Source organism: Leguminivora glycinivorella, chromosome 11, assembly GCF_023078275.1.
Source record: "Leguminivora glycinivorella isolate SPB_JAAS2020 chromosome 11, LegGlyc_1.1, whole genome shotgun sequence".
NCBI classification, from domain to species: Eukaryota; Metazoa; Arthropoda; class Insecta; order Lepidoptera; family Tortricidae; genus Leguminivora; species Leguminivora glycinivorella.
The window spans coordinates 6420235-6443289 of NC_062981.1; the positions used below are offsets into that span (position 1 = coordinate 6420235).

At 39.0% G+C, this 23055-nt stretch overlaps 1 protein-coding gene across 12 annotated transcripts in view; it reads right to left on the reverse strand.

Moving 5' to 3' along the window:
• LOC125231271 (kinesin-like protein unc-104) overlaps positions 1–23055 on the reverse strand; it is a 172451-nt gene that overhangs the window by 66233 nt on the left and 83163 nt on the right. For 10 of the 12 annotated variants that reach the window (XM_048136709.1, XM_048136710.1, XM_048136702.1 and 7 more), the window contains exon 3: positions 4662–4818. In XM_048136709.1, coding sequence (XP_047992666.1) covers positions 4662–4761 — 100 coding nt within the window. In that variant the 5' untranslated portion in view covers positions 4762–4818. Of the gene's footprint in view, positions 1–4661; positions 4819–11544; positions 11629–12016; positions 12134–23055 lie in introns of those variants that run through there. The other 2 variants (XM_048136699.1, XM_048136701.1) reach the window with 2 other exon arrangements.

The window sequence follows — 23055 nt, forward strand, 5'->3', positions numbered from 1 at the left end:
CTGCCAGAAATATATGCCTACGCGCCATGTTGCGGATTTTCTTTAGAACTATTTTCTTCACAATATCTATATTGAACTGTCACCGCATATGTACATCAGCCGGTGTATTATGCTTCCAATTTTATCACTTATCCACGTGGATTAGATATCTGTCACTCTCACACTGACATCATCATCGTCATCACATCATCATCATTTCAGCCATTAATCGCCCACTGCTGAGCATAGGCCTCCCTTCGCACAGACATACTTGCCAATGCGTGACGGATGCTTTATGCACATAAATAACTTAAATAAGTGATAAAATCGGAGGCACGATACGCCAACGGAATATCAGTGCCCTCTTGACAATATTTAGCACAGCACAGTACAGTATAAACAATACTCATATATTTCTGGTCAGGCTTTAATTTCGGACGAAATCTGTGATTATTTTAGGTGTAGACGGTAATATACGAAAGCTTTTTTAATTTACATACTGCACGTTCTGGCTATGGCTACAAGAAACCAAATAGATATTGTTAGGTATATTTCATGTTCAACATTAACTTTACTTTTATATTATTATTCTTAAATGAGACTGTATAATCTCTGTCCCTTTTGCTCTGCTAGGCATAAGTATATTATGATACGAGTAAGACGTAGATAAGAGCGAACGAACTTTGACCCTATCTAGTTGTGAAAGTCAATTATTGAATGCAATAAGATGAATGTAATACAAAATGAAAATTAATGGCCTTACTCCAAGGATCTATTAATAATTCAACAGTTTCAAGTTAATGAAGATCTCATGTTGTTTTAGGAGTCATATAATTAATTATACTTTGTTAGCTACTAAACTTGAAAAACGCATTTCGGGTAAAATATTTACTCTAAGCAGCTAAAAAATACATTCATCTGCGCCAAGCTCGGAGTTAACCAAATTATTTAATTATTTTTACACGAATGAGTTTAAGCTAAAATAATAATTTAGAATCATATTTTTTTTTTATACTACGGCGGTGGCAAACAAGCATACGGCCCGCCTGATGTAAAGCGGTCACCGTAACCTATGGACGCCTGCAACTCAAACAGTGTCACAAGCGCGTTGCCACCCTATTAGAAACTTGTACACTCCCTTTGCTGTGTTAAGTACACAGCAAAAAGGAATGTACAAGTTCTAAGGAGGGTTCGGGTTGCCGAATCATGTTTCAAATATATGCTCTGATTACACATAATGAACGTTGAAAAGAATGAATCTTTGAATGTACATTAGTTGTATCAACAGACTAAAGTAAAGACAAATCAGGTGAGTATTCAAAAAATCCAAACATTTTTCAAGTGAGTGGAGGAAAAGGAGGAAGGCCTTTGCCCAGCAGTGGGGCACTAAAACAGCTAGCTATTAAAAAAAAAGCTTTCAATGTAAAGGCTCCAGTACACAATGGCCTGTGATGGGCCACGCTTTGCAATGCACAATTGTAGGCCACGATCACTTGGTGTTCACACAGTGGCGCATGTCTCATTGCTGGCTGGCAAACCACTTGCGATGGACATAGAAGTAATTACGGCTGCGGCTATTTATTTATATTCTGTTTACAAATATTACAGGCTCAGATTGATATAAATCAATAAACTTAAAAGTTTCTTCATTGCTCCACGATACTGATATTTTGGGCGATCAAAAATTCTAGTTCTAGCAACAAAAAAGTGCACTATCCCGGTCAGGCGGTCGGTGACAAACTAAACAATGGCCGATTGTGTGAACACCACAGGCCACGCTACGCCACGATTCCTTTGAAGTGTGCCCAAAAAACCGACAACTCCCCGATTGCGCACCACGATTGACAATTGTCCGCCATCATATACCATTACCCCCTGTACACAATGGCGATGGCCTGTAGTGGGCCAGCATGGGCCATTGTGTACTGGAGCCTTAACATGTAGCCGGAAATTGGTACGTGCTGACATTGTTACGTTGTAAGGTTTCCCTGTCTAACCTTCCTCTGAGTTTCAAGTATATTGCTACTCAGCAAGCACTTATTTGTTTGCCTGAAATTATATGTATTATGTAGTGTACTTTATTTTCAGTTGGTTCAAGTCACATGATTAGTCTAAGGGCAAGGAAAATGGAAGGTTAACCCACCATTTTATATGGAATTTGACAGTTGACAGCCCACTAACCCTGAGTTAAGTGGTTGGTGCAAGTGGGCCTTTATAGACTTATTGTTACTGGAGATCCACGGGGCTAAGTTACTTTATAATAATCTGACATACTGTTCTAATTGTTATATTGTGTCTCGCCCTTCCCGAGCTCTAATTGTTACATACCTACCTACTCTTTTAACGAAACTTGAAATAAGTATTTTCTTTTTGTTCGATCTAGTGCGCTTACAGTTAATAAAAACAAATTAATAATATTTCCACCACACCAACTGGTAAATACTTATTTTGCTATTCGAAAACAGATAGCAAAATTGCATTTTATCCACAAGAGTGCAAAGTCATTTCATACAAATTTTAAATTCATATTTTGAGCTGGCTTATAAATGATGATTGATTTAAATGATGTATCAATATTGGCACGTGCGGTTAAACAACTTTGCCCCCTTGTAAAACAAATAGGTAGCTATTACTGTGAAAAGCATTCTCATTAGATCGTGACCAGATTTCAAAATATTCCATTTCAAGGGCTTCATCGTTGAAATTCCAAATATTCCAGAACGCAAAAAGTTTAAGAGCTTTTATTACGCTATAAACGTCAGTCATGATTACAAAGGGCCAGGGGGCCGATTCTTATGAAATATTTTTTTTGGGTCTTGTTATATGACTACTTGGACATTGCCACCAAGATGTTTTGTGTAGTAGTGTTCAGACAGAGCGTAACAGCACGTCGCACACGCCAGATGAATTTAAGCTATTGGTTGCCTTCACCACGGCCAAAACCCCGGCCCCACTCAAAGGTTATCGTCAGCGTAGTGGTCGTTTAGTAATTAGCGAAGAGATGGCCATAAAACGACGACCACTGGCCTCACCATCTATTGCTGGGGAGGCATACACCACTTGTCTTAGTTGTCTTATGTAACGATTATTGGAGCTTACGATTCTTACGAAACACCAAACTAAAAAAATACAGATGCTACTAAAAGGCAGGTTATACGCGCGCCTCCTATATTATAAATTATTTACCTACTTATATGAGCTTCTATCACAGAATATATAATAGTACAACTTCTATTGGCGTTTTCTGTCTATGATTCTAATATTATCTAGGCTCCTTATTCACAGTTTCCGAGTACAAAGCGTGAGCGCCTAATGTAGATTGGTGCTCAAGTTCAAGGTCGTATATCCTTATCAAATTTTTTAACCAAAATCGGCCAGCAGGGATAGCTATGGAAACTAATTTGATAATGTAGGGTTTCAAGGACAGGTACCTAAACTTTGTAGGCGCGCCCAACAACTTTACTTAATGGAACGGTATAACATACGGAGTAATATAATGTTATTGTGGTTTATACTGAACTCTTTTAACAACTGTGGTGAAGCAATAAAGTTAGCGTTCGTTGAATTTTGTTCTTGTTTAGGTCTACCATAAAATTAAACTGCAAGGTCAACACAGAATGAACATTCATGAAAAAATCTACTTTTATTTTAAACTTTAACTTAAAAACCATTGACAAATCTACCTACTTAATCTTGCCCTCTACCCTTTTGCCCTTCTATTTTATTTATATGTATTCGAATTTTCATTTAGTATTGTTGTTGGCTCTGTGTATGTGATTACTTTACTTTTTGTTTGAACATTTCTTTTGTACAATATCTAGAGATATTTCATTTAAAGCAAAAGAAAGGTTTTCTGTGAATTGAATAGGTGTTTTACCAGTTTAAGTAATGAAAAAAAGACGTTCACTTTAAATAATAGTAGAAAGGCATTTATTTAATAGAATAAACTTTAATCCTCTTCTATTGTGAACCTTTGCTATCGATGTTCTTTGCCATCCATATTACGAAATATATGAACAAACCTTCTCGATATTGGGTCTAGTAACTGTGCAAAATTTATCAATTGTACCATTCTGTCAAAACTATCTAAATGTTCGCACAACGTGCAGCATACATCCTCACCCGAATGCGCTAGTTAGGGAATGAACTCTCTGACAAAGATGTCCCGAAAAGCTATAGTATGAATGGACTGCATGGGTTTTTCGAAATATAAAGGATCGGCAAAGCGCATGCTATCATTGCTATCCCTGAAGTTGATGGCAACTAAGGTGATTGCACTGAACACTGAGCATCAGTCAGGCCGTTGTTCACTGACATAAGTGTAACGCCACTTACTCTAATAGAGGTGTGACATGCATGTTGCTGACGCCAACGCAACGCTCCGCACTCTCGTTAAAATATAGCAACCTTATCGGCAGGACCACAACACTATTAGTAGGATTTAATCAGTTAAATGTTATTTGGCTTCGGTTTTCTGTAGGGGGCAGGTATTTTCCCAGTTGTGCTCTGCTCTAGATTTAGAATGCCATCCGCTGCACCGCACCGCACCCTATCTTACCAGTTACCACACAAGGCGAGATGGCGTTCACAATTCCCATAATAGATATACTCGTAATTATCTCTTTTGGGCGCAGTTTAAAGACAGCCCCGGGTATCCACAAAACATAATAAAGAAATCTCACCTGTAGTGTTGCCCGCCATCTCTATGATGCATTTGCATTCCCTGGCGATCTCGCGCGAGTTGAAGGGGCGCACGCGCACCGCCACCTTCACCGACGACATGGCGCTAGTGTTGCTGTCCGGTTGCACTAACACATCGGTACGGGGACCGAGTTACACCTGCGAACAAGGGATCAAGTTAGAATAGGCAATTGTGAAGCTATTAAATTAAATCACGCATAATATCATATCAGTTTATCATTGAGGCTGGTTTTAAGCTCCTGTACACAGATTTAGTGTCACGCGGAGCGATCTGCACTGCACCGGACTAATATGTATTAACTTCAAGGAGCGTTTAAGAGCGTTTTCACATTATCCGAATCGATATCGGAAGTAGGAAGGATGTCAAAGAAGAAAATCAAAGATGGCGGCGTAAATATATAGGATATCGGACCGACATCCGAGATCGGATCGGATAATGTGAAAACTCACTTGGAGTAAAGCGGATGGGTCCGCGCGGACGACAACATCAACTTGTCAATTGGTTGCGCGGATCGCTAGGCCTCCACGTTAAAGTAAAACCAGCCTATCTGACGAGATACATCAATAAACATTCAACAATAGGAAACTTGTGCTTAGTTATTAAACTTATGAATAAACCGTGGAATAATAAACTATGTATTGATTAACCGTTCTCTACCTCAGTTTAAATGACAACAAAACTACACACTACCCTTCCGAAGGTTAAAAAGCCAAATAAAGTCACTGGTATCCATTTATCTTCTATTATTTCTTAATTCTACGAAACATTTTAATTGGATTTAGGTTCTAACTAACGATCGTCAGAAGCATCGTTAAGGAGCTTAGAGCAACTTCAGCCGAGTAACTTTGAATGTCGCTGCAAGAAAATAGCAGCTCGGAAATATTAAAGGAGCGTTTCTGTGACGTCTTGGGAAAGCTAACGAGCTGTAGGGTAACCAGACACGAGTTTGAAGTGCTGATATAACCGTTCATTTTTAAGTGACTGCTGTAAAACGTTATTTTGATAAAACAAGCCTTTTCCTAAAAGAATCATACAAAATAAAATGAACACCATAAAGAAATGGTTGACTTTAGGAAAGATCTTTAGTGTAGGCGTAGAGAGGTCTACTAAAGAAACAATTTGCTACTACGAGTACATAAACTATCGAACGACAAGTGGCACTCCCTTTAAAAATGTCCGACGTCTCGTAAGTCCGTGTAGGCGTAAGGAGGTTCCACTCCAATAAACTAACGCAGGACGAACGAAACGACTAAAAGAAATATCTTGGATTTTCCACTCCAGTTACCAGCCAAGTCAATTTCCTTTTCCCGCAAACTGTCGCAGGATAAGTGACCTTTAAAAATTGCAGATGGCAATCCCACATGCAAGCGTAGGAAAGTTTCACTCCAATAAACTAGCGAAGGCAGAGTAACATGTCCTTAAGGAAAATCGTGATATTATAATAGCTTTTCTTTGAATGTTCACTTCAGTTGCGATCGTGAACTCTAGAAACTAACGAAGGACAAGTGATGCGAGTGATGCGACCTTTAGTCATTCCAATTAATTACATACAACTACCTACAGGAAGAAAATAAGAAAAAGAAAACGAGTTTAGAAAATTTTGGTTACCTAATCATAGAATCTAAGTAGTTATAAAATTTCATGAGAATCGATTGAGATTTGCGACCTGTAGAGGACAATGTAGACATACAATAGCAAATCGTGATAAACCGTAGACCTACGTTGTCGCTGCGGTCAATTGTGAGTATGCCGGTTTCCTATGTTTGGTGTCTGCTGCAAACACCACCATAATCTAATCACCAGCCAACACAGAACAAAAGATCGTCAAGCAGAGAGTGTCAAGCAGTAGACGTAGGGTGGTTCCACTCCAATTGCGAGACAATTTCCCTGACGATAAAGATGGCGATCTTAGGAATGAATGCAAATGCGCATTTTGCGTCATCGGCGTTAGACACGGGACGGCTTTTACTCCATAATGCCGGAGACGTTAGCATTTGCGAATTGTCTTGGGAAATTCCGCTATGGTATTGTGCTTTAATTTGCACAAGGGTTTGTTGTTTGTTGGAAATGGCGGTAATAATTGTGAATATCGCATTATAAATGTTGCTTTTTGCGTCGTTAATATTTATTTACAGAATTGATATGGACATTACAAATAATGGCTAGTTGTCCGTTTCAAAACTTTTGTTTGCAAATTAAAAAGTGTCACAAACAACGCTCATCATTGTTTTAGTAAGAATAACCTAATAAAGTTTCATCGCTGTAGGTATTACGTGTCTACTTATTGTTAAAAGAAATGTAAATACGATTATAATCTGAAAGATTGTTTACTCAGGTCGAGTTTATATTTCCGACATTGCAATAACTATGTATACACAATGTAATCAAAATACTAAGTTAGGCAGGCATAACGGCTACAAAACAGTAAAACTTTCAAACACTAATTAAACATTTGATAGCATCATTAAAACGCAATAACTACAAAATAGTGTAATTACAAGCATACTAAAACATTGTAACACCATAAACCATAATGAGACCCTTATTGAAATCAGAAATGGCGTTGTGTAAACAGATGTTTTGCAAGATAGTTTCGCAGTCCCCAATGTGTAATTTGCGCAAGGTCAAACTTAGAACATTCCAATCTGTTGCCTGACCAAGGGCGAGTGACTAAGTCGGCGATAAGTTGCTATGCTAGAGTTATAACAATACCAAGCTATGTTGACAGCCAGCGCACAGTGCTAAGGGCCTTCACGAGCTAGCGGCACGCCTTCCTATCAACCCTCGTAACCTTACTCCAGCTCAACTCAGCTTTGAATGCGAAAAGTGCTATGTACTACATTATTATTTATTATCGTAGTTGGCTATAAAATCTGCAAGATTTTATACGTCGTTGGTTACCAATTGGTAACATAAGTACGTAGGTGAAAATATGTTAAACATGTAACTAAATGACAACTTTCAATTATTCGAGACGTCTCAGTAGGTACAGTCAAGTGTAAAAATATGGGTGCGTACAACTTATCAAAAATATGTAAAAATATTTAATATCTGAGAGCGCGCTTCTCTAATAGCATGAATTTAAAGTGTCTGGTAACTATTTAAGATGAAAAATAATACATTTAGAAGTGCAACACATTTCGAATGTCAAGATCAAATAACACTAAGTAGTTCAAGTAAAACTGACTCTTGCACCACAATATAAGGCCTTTTAGGTTTAGTTGTCTTTTTTTGGCCTTAGGTGTAACCGTCATGCCACAGCTGTAATTTGCAGACGCATATTACTGCATTGAGACCTTACTTAGTTTAATAGCTCTCACTGTTGCGTTGTTACTTGTTTTTGACAGTGATTAATATTTAACGTACTTAAGTATTACAGCTGAGAATATATTTTTAACATTTTCAAGAACAACAATTACGTCTGTTCGTTATTTACCGAATGGTTCCTTTCTTTTCTTATTTATTAATTAAATGATTCTTTAAAAATTAAGCAACACTACTATATCGAGTCGTTTTCACTCTTGAACATAATTCTTATCGTTTCTATTATTGGAATATATTGGGTGAGTCGGTAGTGACCCTGCCTGCTGCGCCGCGGTCCCGGGTTCGAATCCCGGTAAGGGCATTTATTTGTGTGATGAGCACAGATATTTGTTCCTGAGTCATGGATGTTTTCTATGTATATAAGTATTTATATATTTATTTATTTTATTTATTTATTTACACAAAGAAAATTACACAGTATGACAGTAAATAAAACTAAAGCACCGTGAATTTTAAATAAACATTACAACAAGTAACACCAAATAAAATATTAAACAGCAAAATTAAACATAACATAACACACTAAATATACTAAATAACAGATGAAGGCCTAGCATCCAATCTCACACAAAACCTCAGGCATTCGTCACGTACAAACGCCCATCTGCTCGCAAAAATATCTACATTAGGTGCCCCGTCTAAAAACTCATTCACCATTTGTATTGCACGAACTAACGGTGACTTGCGGCGAGACACGGTCCGTGCGGCCGGCACCGCCAGTAAAGGGTGCCTACGTTCACGGAAGGCATATTTCGTCACAGGAGGAACAAACAGACGTACCAGCTGGGATACTAAAACCGGGCAATCTGACTCCCCCTTCAAAATACCACAAGCAACAGACATCAGCACGAAATTACGCCTAACTTCTAACGAGAAGAAACCCAACGTCCCCAAAAGGAATTTTGTTGGGTACAAGAATGGATAATACCCGTACCTTTTTTTATAAAAGAAGCGCAAAAATGTTTTTTGGACCTTTTCAAGCAGCAGGATATAGGACGCTTCATGGGGATTCCAAACGGCTGATGCTGTCTCTAGCTTACTTCTCACGAGGGCAGCATAAAGAAGCTTTATGGCCCTGGGATCGTCAAATTCTTTGGCGTTGCGGACAACAAACCCAAGCCTGCGGTAACAGTCTGCAGCAAGCATTGTCATATGCTCGTGAAAGTTAAGGTGGGAATCTAAAACAACCCCCAAGTCACGTATTGATGTGACACGGGCGATGGGTTTCCACCCCAGGAGATACTGCCTACACAGGGGACTACGCACTTTACTAAAAGTAATAACCGCACATTTGTCAACATTGAACTGAAGTTTGTTTACAAGACTCCATTCATAAACCCGATCAATATCACTTTGTAAAGATTGTAAGTCAGACTCTTCCTGGACCCTGTAAATCAGTTTCAGGTCGTCAGCATAGAGTAGGCATTGCGCATGCTTAGGCACCAAGGCCAGATCATTGACCATAACGCCAAAGAGCAGAGGGCCCAAAATAGAGCCCTGACTGACCCCGGAACGGGTGGGGTAGGCACCCGACACAAAGCATCCGTGCTGCACATATTGCCGTCTATCACGTAGATAACTAGCAAAAAGGCAAAGCAGTTTAGGCGAGAAACCAATGCTGCATAATTTGCTTAAGAGTACATCGTTATCTACGCGATCAAAGGCTTTTTTGAAATCGAAGTACAGCACGTCAACCTGCATCCCTCTGTCTAAGTAGCCCGAAACGGAATATTATATATATATCGTTGTCTGAGTACCCACAACACAAGCCTTCTTGAGCTTACCGTGGGCCTCAGTCAATCTGTGTAAGAATGTCCTATAATATTTATATTTATATGTAAACTTACAAGATATAATAAGGTACTCAAGCTGTACAGACCTACATAAATAATAATCTTGTAGATCTAGATCTTGTGAGTTTTTATTACTATCTACAACTTTTGGACTGGAAGATTATTGAACTAAACGAAGCATCAAAAATCTTCAGTAGCGGTAAACTCTAATGACAACAAAAAAGCAGCAAAACCATTTTACCATTCCCCGTTACATTTCACAAAAACTTAAGGTGTTTGGTGGCCAAACATTTCCAAACACGCTCTTGCGCCACTCACAATAAGATCTTGCTCTGTTAGTTTTTTTTCCGCGGCTATTTAGTTCCCGTCAATGTTCTTACCATCATCGCTGTTAAGTTCGTCAATCTTATCTCAAACGTATAAGGTATACAGTGAGTATTTGGTGTTATAAGTACAAGCGGCGATGAAACAGTTAATTCATATTATAACGTCTTCTAATAAGCAGCTCAGCGTGTGTTCGCGTGTACGTGTTCAATTTAAGAGTATAAAGAGAATATCGGTTGCATCGCTAGTGTAACAGTACGGTAATGATTGGGTCAAGTACCTTTGTAGGTAACTGGTGCCATCAGTACAGTTTTTAGTACGTTACTTGATAGCGGAAACGTCTCCAAAATGGCATATGCAGAGGACATAAAACTGCTCAAGTTCCCGTGCCACTCTTATTTAAGCTGAATTTACACCAGCAAATTATTGCTGCAAGTCTTGAGACGCAACTTTGGGTAAGAGCGAGTGGCAAATATCTGCACCTCTTTTCACCTTTAGGTACAAAATTTCAAGCAATTACTTGCAGGTGTAAATTCACTATTCCGCTTTATCAATGAAGGGGTTGAAAGGAAACGATATTATGGTATATATACTGACAAATTGCTAGCCCATCGCTCACATCACAAATTGAACCCTTATAGTCGACTTCTACGATACCCTTGGGAGGAAAAGGGGTGGTGACCGGTTTAGTCATATCGTCTTCTAATAAGTGGTTGCGTGTTCGCGTGTACTAGTATAAAGAGAATATCGGTTGCAACTTGAGTGTAACAGTAGCGGTTGGGTCAAGTAGCAGCGTAATTGGTGCGATCGTCACGGACCAGCGGCTGCGCACGCGCCGACAGCTGATAGGTTCGTTTCAAAACAAACGGTAACAAAGATCTTGGTTGATTTATTCATCGTAGATCTAGAGGAAAACTAATGTTGATCTATTTGATTGGACTATTAAAGTGGATACTTCTTTGTTGCGTTCGTTTTTAATGCATTCGTTGTAACTACATATACTGTCTACGTAGGCTGTTTTTATTTATAAGAATGTTAGTTGTAATAAAGGTTTGCTTGCTCTTATTAGAATGTCTATGCTCCGTCATTGAATAAGAATTCGACAACAAGCGGTTGTCTTTGTCATGTCAGAAAGAACGAGTTGCATTTTTTCAAGACTATTTTTTCAGGAAAACAATCTAGCCGAAAATAATGGTTATTGCAAAGATAATGTCGGAAATAAGGACATCTAACATTTAGACATTCATACATATCAATTAATGACCCTACAATAATATGTAGTACTGAACGGCAATCCGACGGCACACAGTCATTTCTAATGGGTCTGTAACACAAGTCTCCACCACCAATTATAATTTAATTATTTACACCCACTATTACAACACTAAAATACTACGAGTAATTCACGAAATCAATACCTACTTCAAACCACAACTCAAATGTATTCCGAATGTCTTTCCACAAACACTTAATTCAAAAACCACTTTCACAATCCAACATAGAAATCACCAAAATTCCAAGTTTCCGAGACATTAGCGCGCACGTCAGGCCTCATGACGACTGGGCACAGACATGGCACGGCTGCCAGCACAAGATCCGCGGATAGAATGGTGAATGTTTTCCTGAAAGCAATCCTCGCGTGCGGTAATGGGCCGCGCTCGAGTGCGCACCGGTACTCGAAAGTGTCGGCCGTGCTCGCCGCTGCACCGCTCACGCACTTACGTAACCACTGCATCAGCCTCACATCTTCCTGCCGATCCACAAGATCGAAAGGGCGGCCATGAAAACTCGTCGCCGCAGAGATGACTCACCGCGCGCACTAGCGCCCCCTACTTCGCGGAAAAGCACATCGAAAGCCTCCGACCTCGGGCTGTGAGAACCGCTACGGACTTACCAGAGCCTCCGTGCGGTTGAGGTCCGAGCGACGAATCCTGTCGCGGTTTACACTATTGGGTTAGAGCGGCGCTCCGGTCAGGTCGCAGCGTCGGCCGGCATGGCGCGTCGCAGGGCTACGCGGTGCGACTGCGGGCCGCCAGCGGAGACGGCAGCGAAGCCCCGGGCGCATGCGCGCACCCACCCCCGCGGCACTGGAGCCTTCGATCTAACGCCGCGCCGCTGCGCGGCCGATCGGCGCGCACCCACTACCGCAAATATCATTAACAAATCCACAATAACCCGACCGCTCCGAAGGATAGCGGTCACCATAAGTGCTATTTTGGGTTACATCTCTAGTAATTACAATACTGTATAAAAGGTCATTTTCTCTTGATTAAAGGCTAGGTAATAAAAGGACTCGAGCGTGTTTCGAGTCGTAAAAACTATAATTCAACAGCACATATAAATAAAAATCTACAACATAGTCGACGTGTCGTGGGCGGACAAATTACCCGGTTCGAGAAGAGACGCTCAAACAGCGCCGTAGCCTCAATAATCTCATTCCTCTTGCGAGCTGTTTGCAAGAAGTTTCTTTATGAAACTTATGTAGAAACGAAACGGCGTAATTCAATTACTTACTTACAATGCCGAATTTACGAAGGTGCTACAAAATAATGTGAATTCTGAGTTATTTTAGGATTCTCTATAGCGTATCTAACCACTAGCTGGTTTATTAATGCAAATAACGAACCGATCAGCTGAAATGGAGCCCGTAACGGCAATTCAGGGCACGTGCGCTTTGATTTCATCGGCTTGATCAATTCAGTCGGTGATCCGCGGCCTGCTTTGCATGCTTGACGATCCAGACACTACACCAATTACTTTATTCACTACACTACAACTGTAAAATACTTCCGAACCTTTTTCGAGATTTTTAGCGTATGTCTGAGTAGTTGGCGTGCTGCTCATTGCATGTTCCTAAGGAGAAGATTCTTAGGGTCGGTTGCATCAAACCGTCTGTCACCGTTAAAGCGTTCGTTAAATGTTATTGTATGGGAAGTTCCATAGACGTCTGCTGCGTGACGATGATGTGTCCGTCAAATATGGTTGATGCAACTGGCCCTTAATCCGACAAACCTACACAAAATGTTATGGCGTATAAAAATTAGGGGAGCCGATTCCACATAACGTGGGTACAAGCAAAGAAGAAGGCTAAGGTCAATTACGAAGGAGGTCCAGGTTTCGTAGACTTGTACGATCGGACTACTAGTATAGCGTTCATCTCCAAAAAAGATTTTAAAATTTAACCCAAAGGTGAAGAAAATGTAGGTAAATAAGCAGTTGGCTAGTCGTTTATAGTTTTTGCCATTGTCACACGGACATCAGCTAGGTCAGTGAATGACAGAAACTACGCATTTATTCTTACCGGGGCTCTAAACGATGACGCAGTAGCTATGTATTGATTGAACCTGCTACGCAGACGATACCGGAGTTGGGACAAACTTCACACGTAAAAAAACACAAATATACTTATATTCACCGGAATGTAGACCGTGATTATGTATATCTTTTTGTTTTTTGTCGAATGTCGAAAAAGTCAAATGAGACATTGTATATCTGAGTTCTCATCAATAAGAAATTACATCGATTGAAACTACTATCGTTAGGTAATTGCTAGTCGGGTACGCATTACAGCATAAAGCGTCGATAAAAGAAGTTTATGAAAGAGTCCGGAGCGAACACGTTTTGGGTCACCGCTCGAGTCTTGGGGTCTTATTTATTTACCACGCGATATTGGCCCGGTGGCGGTGGAATTATTTCGTAATTCTTTGCCCTGGGGTATCTTTAGGCGTAATAATTGATGATACAAATACAAAATAAACTCATAAGTAACCGATTGAAAAAGTACATTTTACGAGTAAATAAGAGTTTGTATTTAAGTTAGCTTGAACACTAAATTTCGATTTTTTTTTTAATTATAAAAAAAACTTATTCATGACCACAGACTAACCGAAACAAAGACGTTGCCTACGATACAGCGAGCTTGACCTTCATTTTACAATCCACATTTTAACAAACAGCAGGCTTATGAAGTGTGTGATGCCTGCTCTACCATGTCCATAACCGTAACACCACACAACTAAATGAGACAGACTGTCATTATCACGCAATCTCGTCAACAAACGCGACCACTAAATTCCCTCTCGCGTCTCTATTGTAACTACTTTACTACAATAATAACGCTGTCCATTCACTCTCAGTTAGAGTGGCGTTACAAATTACCATATGCAGTGCCAGGTTGCGTCACACGTACTAATTCGACCTTTCCCCAACTCTACCTTAATGACAATAATGACACACGCAGATGAATCTATGGCTATGTTATTCACGAAGACGCGTGCTGTCACTCGTATTGCCATGAGACTAAACTTTAGTGTAAGCACAGTATAAATAAAGAGTACTATCGTAAGGTGTAAGGCCTGAGTGCACTGCACGCTGATATTGGGAATGCAGAAGGGCGGAGCGTGTGGCGTGTATGTCAAACAACTAAAGATCATACAAGTGTCCTGAGTCGACGCTGTATAGGGTGGACACTAGTGTGGAGCGAAAAAACACTTTTCTGGAATTAGCAAACCTAATAGTTATCAATCAATGCCCCTTAGTCTATGAAGCCTTTGTGCAAATTTTCAGCTTTTTAAATCAACATCTTCTGCCTCTGCAATAAGTTTGGAATTTTGAAAATCTCATACAAACCTGAAAAATTCAACTTTTAGATAAAAAATTTACACAACAGTATACATTACTGATACATATTATTACAAGAAACTACCAAAAATTGCGAAAATAGCGTTAAAAATCGGCAATTTTCAGTATTTTAGCGGCTATTTTGGCGAATGTACTGAAACTAGACAAACTTTGGCGATTCTTGACGCTATTTTCGCAAATTTTTGTACTTTCTCATAATGATATGTATCAATAACATAAACTAAACATAATACTGCCGCATTATTTTTTTATCTGAAAGTTGAATTTTTAGGTTTGTATGAGATTTTCGAAATTTCAACCCTAATGCGGAGGCAGAAGATGTTGATTTAAAAAGCCGAAAATTTGCACAAAGGCTCCATAGACTAAGGGGCATTGATTGATAACTATTAGGTTTGCTAATTCCAGAAAAGTGTTTTTTCGCTCCCCTAGTGGACACACGCTCGCCCGCCCCGCTGCGCGCCCCGCCGAACGCTCCGCTCCGAACGTGCACTCAAGCCTTACACTTAGGTTTTACAAATCTGCCTGTAATCGCGTATGACTAATATACGGGATACCGAAATAGAAGATACGCAGTCTACTTAGCCTATGATTGGCGTAGGTTTTATACCGTCGGCAAAGTTTTTATATTTAATGCTAAGCACATCCACCCACTCAACGTTAACGAGTTAAGTGATGTGATTTTTATCATGTTACAATGTGGCATTTACGTCGAATTGTGATTATATAGGATTATAGGGCTATTTCGATATTATTTTTATGTGCAGCCACACATTTATAGGAATATTAGGTACCCGAATTAATTCTGACTTACTTACCTTTTAAGATGAGACTAGACGTACATATAAGATGACATGTACACTAAATCATCACTAATGTTGTAAAAGTGCAGGCAAAAAAAAACATTTTTTTTTAGTCTAGAACCAAAATAAAGAGCATAGGGGACAGGGCATCGCCATCGCTGGTCAAGTGGTCACTCAAAATATCGTTGGGCGGATTAGAGCGGAGATAGACCTCCGTGAGCTCGGCGTCGGTGAAAGCTGGCGCGATACCGCTCAAGGCCAAGCAAAGTCGTGTTAGAAGCCAAAACTCATTTTAGGTTATCGCGCCAGCCAAGTAAGTTAGCTTTTTAGTCTAATACGTCAACATAAACATAACACGGCTTTGATTAATTAGTAAAGTTTCAATTGATGTTTTGAATGAATGCATCGTAATGTGAATGACTTTGTAATCCCTAGGGAGGACGTTTTAAGAGGTAATTTAAGGCCGTACAATAACCCGTTGTGCATTGGCAAAGCAACAGCGAATGAGTCGAATTTCGGGGGAACCAGTTATTACGAAATCTTTGCACATGCAAAAGGGTGCACATTTGCATAACAATACCACTCGACTATATGAAGGTTGTCTGGAAGCGGCCGCTGTTGTGTGCAATTAAAGCATTTTATTATGAATAAAGGGATTTGATAATGGCGTCCACCTAACAGCTAGAAGACAGACAGCATCACCTATGATTCTAATCCGCATACGGTGTTTAATGCGGATCTGGATAACCCATCATAATAATCACATCAGCATCCATTTTTGTTTCACACCTCGAACATTGTACATGACTAACACCTTACTACTAATTCGCCTGATAGAGTTGATCGCCTGCACTCTCTTCCAACAGTTGCTTAGGATTCTACGCAGAAGTTATAAGTGGTAGGATAGGGGATTAATTCGGCAGACATACCTACTTCCATTCACTCCGGTTATTGTTCTTCTTCTTTTACAGTTCGATGCAAACAATTATAGTAACTTTATGCTGTTTTATATTTGGCTTAGCAGTGAAAGCTTTAGTGATAAATTGGATATACTCGTATTCAATTAAATGAAACTTAAAAATGGTTTCATGTTCCATGATAGATTGCAGGCTACCTAGACATAAATACGTACTAACTTTTAATGTCACGTTCCTTCGTTTTGATTCGTAGTGTAGTACAAGAAACGAATGCATAGCATTTGAAACCTAAGAATCCCATTGTCTACATCTACCGACCTCACTCCACCGACAAAGGAAAAGACTTAAAAAGTCTACATAGATCGTTCGCCAGACCCATACGACAGGCAATCCTGTAGTCAAAGAAATTCCCATCAGATAACAAACCGCAAGCTGAGATAGCTGGGAGAGATACTAAGTGAAATGGATCGCGGAAAACATCGGGTCAACGGACTTCCTGAAGTGTCCTTATTGAAAGGAATTGCTTTTTATTGCTATCACAATGCGACATAGGGAAAACGGTTGGGGGCGTGGTGTGATGCGTTATTGTTTTGTTTACACATACTCGTATAATGTCAAAGGTCTGTGTTCAGAAACGTTTAAGAACGCTCAAGTTTTTGATCCTATTTTCTTTAGTTAATTTTATTAATTATTCAGTAATTTTCATGTAATAATTTTAATTAATTCATAATAATTGTCAAATAATATTTTTTAATTCAAATATTCAATATTTGTATTCATTCAAGTTGACATTACGCATTTTATAAATCATTTGTATTATTTTTAATTTATTAAGCATTCAAAATTCCATTATTCAATATTTATTCAATTTGTATTTTTTAATTCAAATATCAATATTGTTTAAAATCACATATGTAATTCAAGTTTCTATATTCAAATTGTACCTAAGGCAATGTTTACTCTATATTCAAATTTGACAGCTTAAAAAAGAGCTTTCAAAAACTTACGGTTACTGTTCGTTGATTCCGCTCTCCACAACGACTATTCACTGTATCACTTTCTTTGTTCTTTCTCATAATTCGGAGTAAACCAGCTTTAAACTACAGTCCGCTTATTATTTAACACCTGAGCATCACCTGAGACCAGCGAAGATTATCCAGTCTGCTATTCGGAACCTGAATAGGGCCTTAAATAAATAAGATTTGCTATCATGACTTTCGTGAGTTGCATGTGTGGACATCTAGTTAGACTTAGTCTGGACTCGCGCGAAAACGCAACTCATGCCTGTAAACCGGTCTGATGTCCGCTTTATTTAAATTATTGGTTGTAACTTGCCTTCCGTACCAGTTTGCTATCTTGGATACCCTGGAAACTTTAACACTTTACCTTTGTGTTTTCAGGTTTCCCTTGCACCATTCATAGATAACTATCCCACACCTAGCCCACAAAACTGCACATAAAGGCTATCTGCAGGCTATTGGCCACGTCGGAGCACATACGTATGCAGTATGCACGTCCCGTTTTACGATATTTGATCGCAGCCGATCCTAGCTGCTCGACAGTAAAAAGCAAGGATATTACGACATTTACTAAAAAAAAGAACGGCACAGAAACGAGTGTGTACCTAGGTACAGAAGATCGAACAGTTGAATGTATTTTCAAAATGGCTTCGTTCAATATCGATCCTGTTTTATTTGTTATTTCTCGTTTTTTACGAGGTTCGTCCAATTGTGCACCACTTTTTTCCCCTATCTCTCTGTGCTAAGCTCCTTTAACTTTTCCTTGCACCGTTCATATATATCTATCAGCGTACAAACACTGCACATAAAGGTTATTGGCCACGTCGGAGCACGTACGCTCCGTTTTATGATATTTGACCGCGAGCGATCATCGGTGCTCGACGATTATTGAGGAATCGACGTAATACGTGGTGTAATTGGCTAGTACTACAGGATTGAAAAACATCGACGGTAAAGAAAGGCGACAAATGTTTATGACCGCCGATTTGGTATAGAATCGTTCTGTGTCTGACAATTGTCATGAAATTTTATTCGGTTAAACTTACTCTTATTTGAAGAGCCAATAACGCCTTAAGTCTTACCTGAAAAAAAAAGGAGATTTATAAGTTTTATAACTCAATAATTAGTCAGTTGCTATAGACAAATGAAGTAACAGGAGTCTCAATAATATGTAGATAATATATACGTACATTTATGGAACATGGCAGCACCAATCAAGTAAGGACAAACATAGACTCAAAAATATTATTAATAGCAGAAAAATTCATTTGTGACAGATACCTATCTAATTTTAAACGTGTATTGAGATATTAAGAATAATATTTCACTGTGGCTAATATTTTTGGATTAATGTATATCCCGCTATTTTTGACGCTGACTGTACAACTAAATTACTTCTCTCACGAAGCTCGACGCAAACTTACCTATATTTCATACATACCAAATAAGCAACAAGAAACTCTCCTAAACTATTCAGTAATAACATATTGAGGAGCAAGTTAAGCGTCTGAACTAGAACATCAAACTAACGCCAAGTGCACGCCAACCGCGATATAACCCGCTGGCGCTGACATCAGATACATCGGAACGTTCAAGGTGTACAAAATATTTAAACAGCCTTGGCAATAAAGGGGTGTTTAGATATTGTGAGAACCTTGGCCGCTCCGATATTTCTGATGGCGACTGTACCGCGGCATTGCCTCCGGTGCCTCCCGCAGGGAACCGCAACAAATATTGCTATGAAATTGAACGCAAACGCAACCCCTCGCGGGACTTGTGGAAACAATGGAATTTTATAATAAACTGTAGCTATCATCGTATTTATTTCATGTGACCTACATTCGAGACGTGACGAGCTGTGTGGATGTCGTATTTTCATTCTCATCGAGAGTTTTGACGTCATTCGGTCACCATTCATAATACAATCGAACTGGAAGACAGTTCAGAATCTCTTGAACAGTCCAGTCCTGAAATTTGGAATTTATATTATTAATAAGAGGTCTAGCTTTCGTGACCAGACTATTTAACATTACACAATATTAGAGCTTTCTATGTTTTATGCCAGAGCATATTCGCAATATACGAAATATAAGTAAACATAATAATGTATACACGAATGTCTGCAAAAATTTAAACCTATAACACACATTTATCTAGGAGGAATCATATGAAAAAAGAAAATGAAAAAGGTTTATTATATTTTCCAAGATGGCGGCGGTTTCTTGGAATCACAATCTGCAAACGCAAAATTTCTTATGGATCGTTGTCCTAGATCGATTATATTATCTGTCACACTTTATTGCAAAAGCTTCGAAAGCTGAGATTTTTTAAACGTCTTGAAACACTTAAATGCAAACTCCAAGTTTTGCTTTGAAATGTATGTATGAGGTTAAGTAAGGTTAGGGTTTATTTAGTCGTGGAAAAACAATATGCGGATTCTCGGTGTTTCTTTTGTCCCGGTATTTATTTTACCCCATCTAACCTCATTATAATACGCTCAGAGAAAATATGCGCATAAGCAAAATATAGATAAAGTACGTGCTACATTGAGACCCAAGTGGCGTAGAGTCCAATACGTGGGAGTGAAGAAGCACAACAAAGTAAAGCTAGAAAATTTAACAAAGAAAAGGTACACGCTTCTTCATAAACAGAACCATAACAGGTATATGGCAAAGTTTATGCGAATTATGCGACAAGAAGAGCTTACAAAATTATATAGACAGGCGTGTAAATCTTTAAGCAAAAATGCATTGGTCATGCTCAACCGCTCTTGACGGAATCACAACACTCAAGGATGCAGTGGTCATTGACGATGCAACTACAGGGTATATAAATCGTTTTGCAACATTTTGTTAAGTACCTACTTCTAATATTATAACCTAACCACAAAATTAAAATTTTAACTAACTCAGCTTTCAGACAAAAAAAAACTAAATCGGTTCATCCGATCGGGAGCTACGATGCCACAGACAGACACACACACAGACAGACATACAAGCAGACAGACGACAGACAGACAGACAGGTCAAACTTATAACACCCCGTCGTTTTTGCGTCGGGGGTTAAAAATAGGTGCTGGTAAAGTGAACGTAGCACAAGGACTACCAAAAGCAAGTTCTGCGGTAAAGTTCAATTCCAGGCCATAGTATTTACTAGGAGCCCCGCAAGGACCTACATTTTCATCTAGTCCGGCAAACAGAAGCTAATTAGAACTAACCGATTGTTTGCGAAGTTGTATCCCGCTGAGAGCGGAACTGTTTCAGTTTGTCTTTTCGAATCGGGACGGCTGATTAATGCTTTGGGAAAACGAGATTTATTTGCGTTGTGATTTTACAGGGAACATTGTTAAATGATAAGAGTTTTGAATGAACTTCGATTTATTTGACTTATTTGACCTTTGTTTTTATTTGGATATAGACCACGATTACCTTTTTGTTTTTGTTTGCGCTCCCGATACTTCGACGCAGTTACATGAATCATGGTCATGGGTAAGAGAAGATAGCGGGTGGATGTCAAAGTTGTGTAGGCGGTGGTCAGAAACAAAAATATCATCATACATTTCCTGCGTAGTATAAGTCTAGTGTTATATAATATTCTTTGAATGGACTTGTGGCTAATATAGTGCTTGCTATTTGGCAAAGTGACAGCATTCGTAAATTAAAACTTGACGATTTTGATTATTTCCCAGTTCATAAATAAAACAAGCCTATTTATATCCCAAACAACAAACAAACAACACTCTCACAGTTTTGTAACTTTTATCGCAATAAAACAGAGGGAAATAACAATAAAGGCCAAAGTCCTTTTTAATGTAGTAATTACAAGTTAATTAGGAACAAACGCGCCTCGAGACCCCATTCGGGGTAATTGTAGCAGTTCGGAGGCTGCCGGAGCAACACCTTAATACAGGCGAATAAATAGGCAAAGGCAAATAAATTTAATTATAATATTTTTAAACCAAGACTCTAAAACATGGATACGACCCGTCTGATGGTGAGCTATCACCGTAGATTAAGGCAACTTCAGAAGTGTTACCTGCGCGTTGCCGATCCTTATGGAGTTGGAGGTAGTTGGAGTACGGTTCCTTCCGAAGAGAGCGCAGTACAGCCTTTTAAGACTTTATTAAGAAATTCCAAAAGAAGGACTTTTAACGAAATTTTGAATAATGTACTCGTGCTTACCTACCTTTAATTTTGTCTAGAAGCTGAATCTTAAAAAAAATCGAAACACGTAACCTATTAGTCGCAAGTTTTCGAAACGCCTTAGGTTTCAGGAATATGTAGTAGGGTGTTATTCTTAGCTCAGTTTAATTTCATGAACATGTCGCCTAAAGGTGTTCCTTTTTCTTGTCATATAATAATGAAACGATAAACGTGTCCTATTTTTGGTCACACGTGTAAATGACACGAAATTTATTTTTTAATACAGTTGCTCAAAAAGTGCCCGTTTTTTGGCTGTTTAGCGTGCGAGAAGTTGTATTTTACGAACTAGTGCGTAAAAAGTATATACGTTCCATTTTACGACTACTTACCGAGCTGTTTTCATATTAGTCTAGTTTACTAAGACAGAATAAAACTATAAACATACTATTAAGTGATTAATATTTAAAACGTTAATATTTCATATGTAATTGTTTACTTTTAGTCATACTAAACAAAATTTATAAAATGGTTTATACTTTGAAAAATCGGTCATAATGAGTCGTGTAAACAGAACATGATTGGAACGAAACGCGTCTTCTACTGTCAAAGTAGAGGCGTCTACCATGTTTTAACTTAATGCACGTTCAAAAAACCTCAATATGTTACGCGATTTGTCATAATTATTTTACGTTATTTGCAATACGTCGGGGCATAAATGGATCGATTAAATTAAAATGTATTGGGTTGGTAAGAAAGTAATGAGCGATCGATTGAATTCCACATAAAATTTTTGAGAGAGTTCTAGAATCTTCTATGGTCGAAAGTATATAAAGGGCGAGTCGCACAGTTTCTCGTCAGTCATTCACTAGCTGTCGCCGAGCTAATATAAGGAAGAAAATGGACGAATTAAAAGTGCATGTAAGGCATTGCTTACTATATGAATTTCAGTCTGGCCATTCAGACGCCGAAGCAGTGCGTAATATATGTCAGCGTGTTGCTCCTGAAGTTGTGTCTGAGGCCACGGCGAAACGATGGTTCCAGCGGTTTCGTAGTGGCGACTTTTCATTATCAGATCAACTTAAGTCTGGTCGACCGGTGAAGATTGATGTAGCCAAATTAAAAACCTTAATTGAAGGAGATCCGAGGCTAACGAGTCGTACTCTTGCTACCGAGTTAGGCTGCTCTCATGTCACCATAGAAACACATTTACACGAGTTGGGAAAAAACTACAAATACAGTGTTTGGATACCGCACGAACTTGATAGAGATCAACTAAACCGCCGTGCCGATATCTGCATACAACTTCTGTCTTTTCGCCGCACATTCAACTGGTTGGACCATCTTATCACTGGAGATGAAAAATGGGTCTTTTATATAAATCACACACGCAAACGTCAGTGGCTAGCTCCAAACG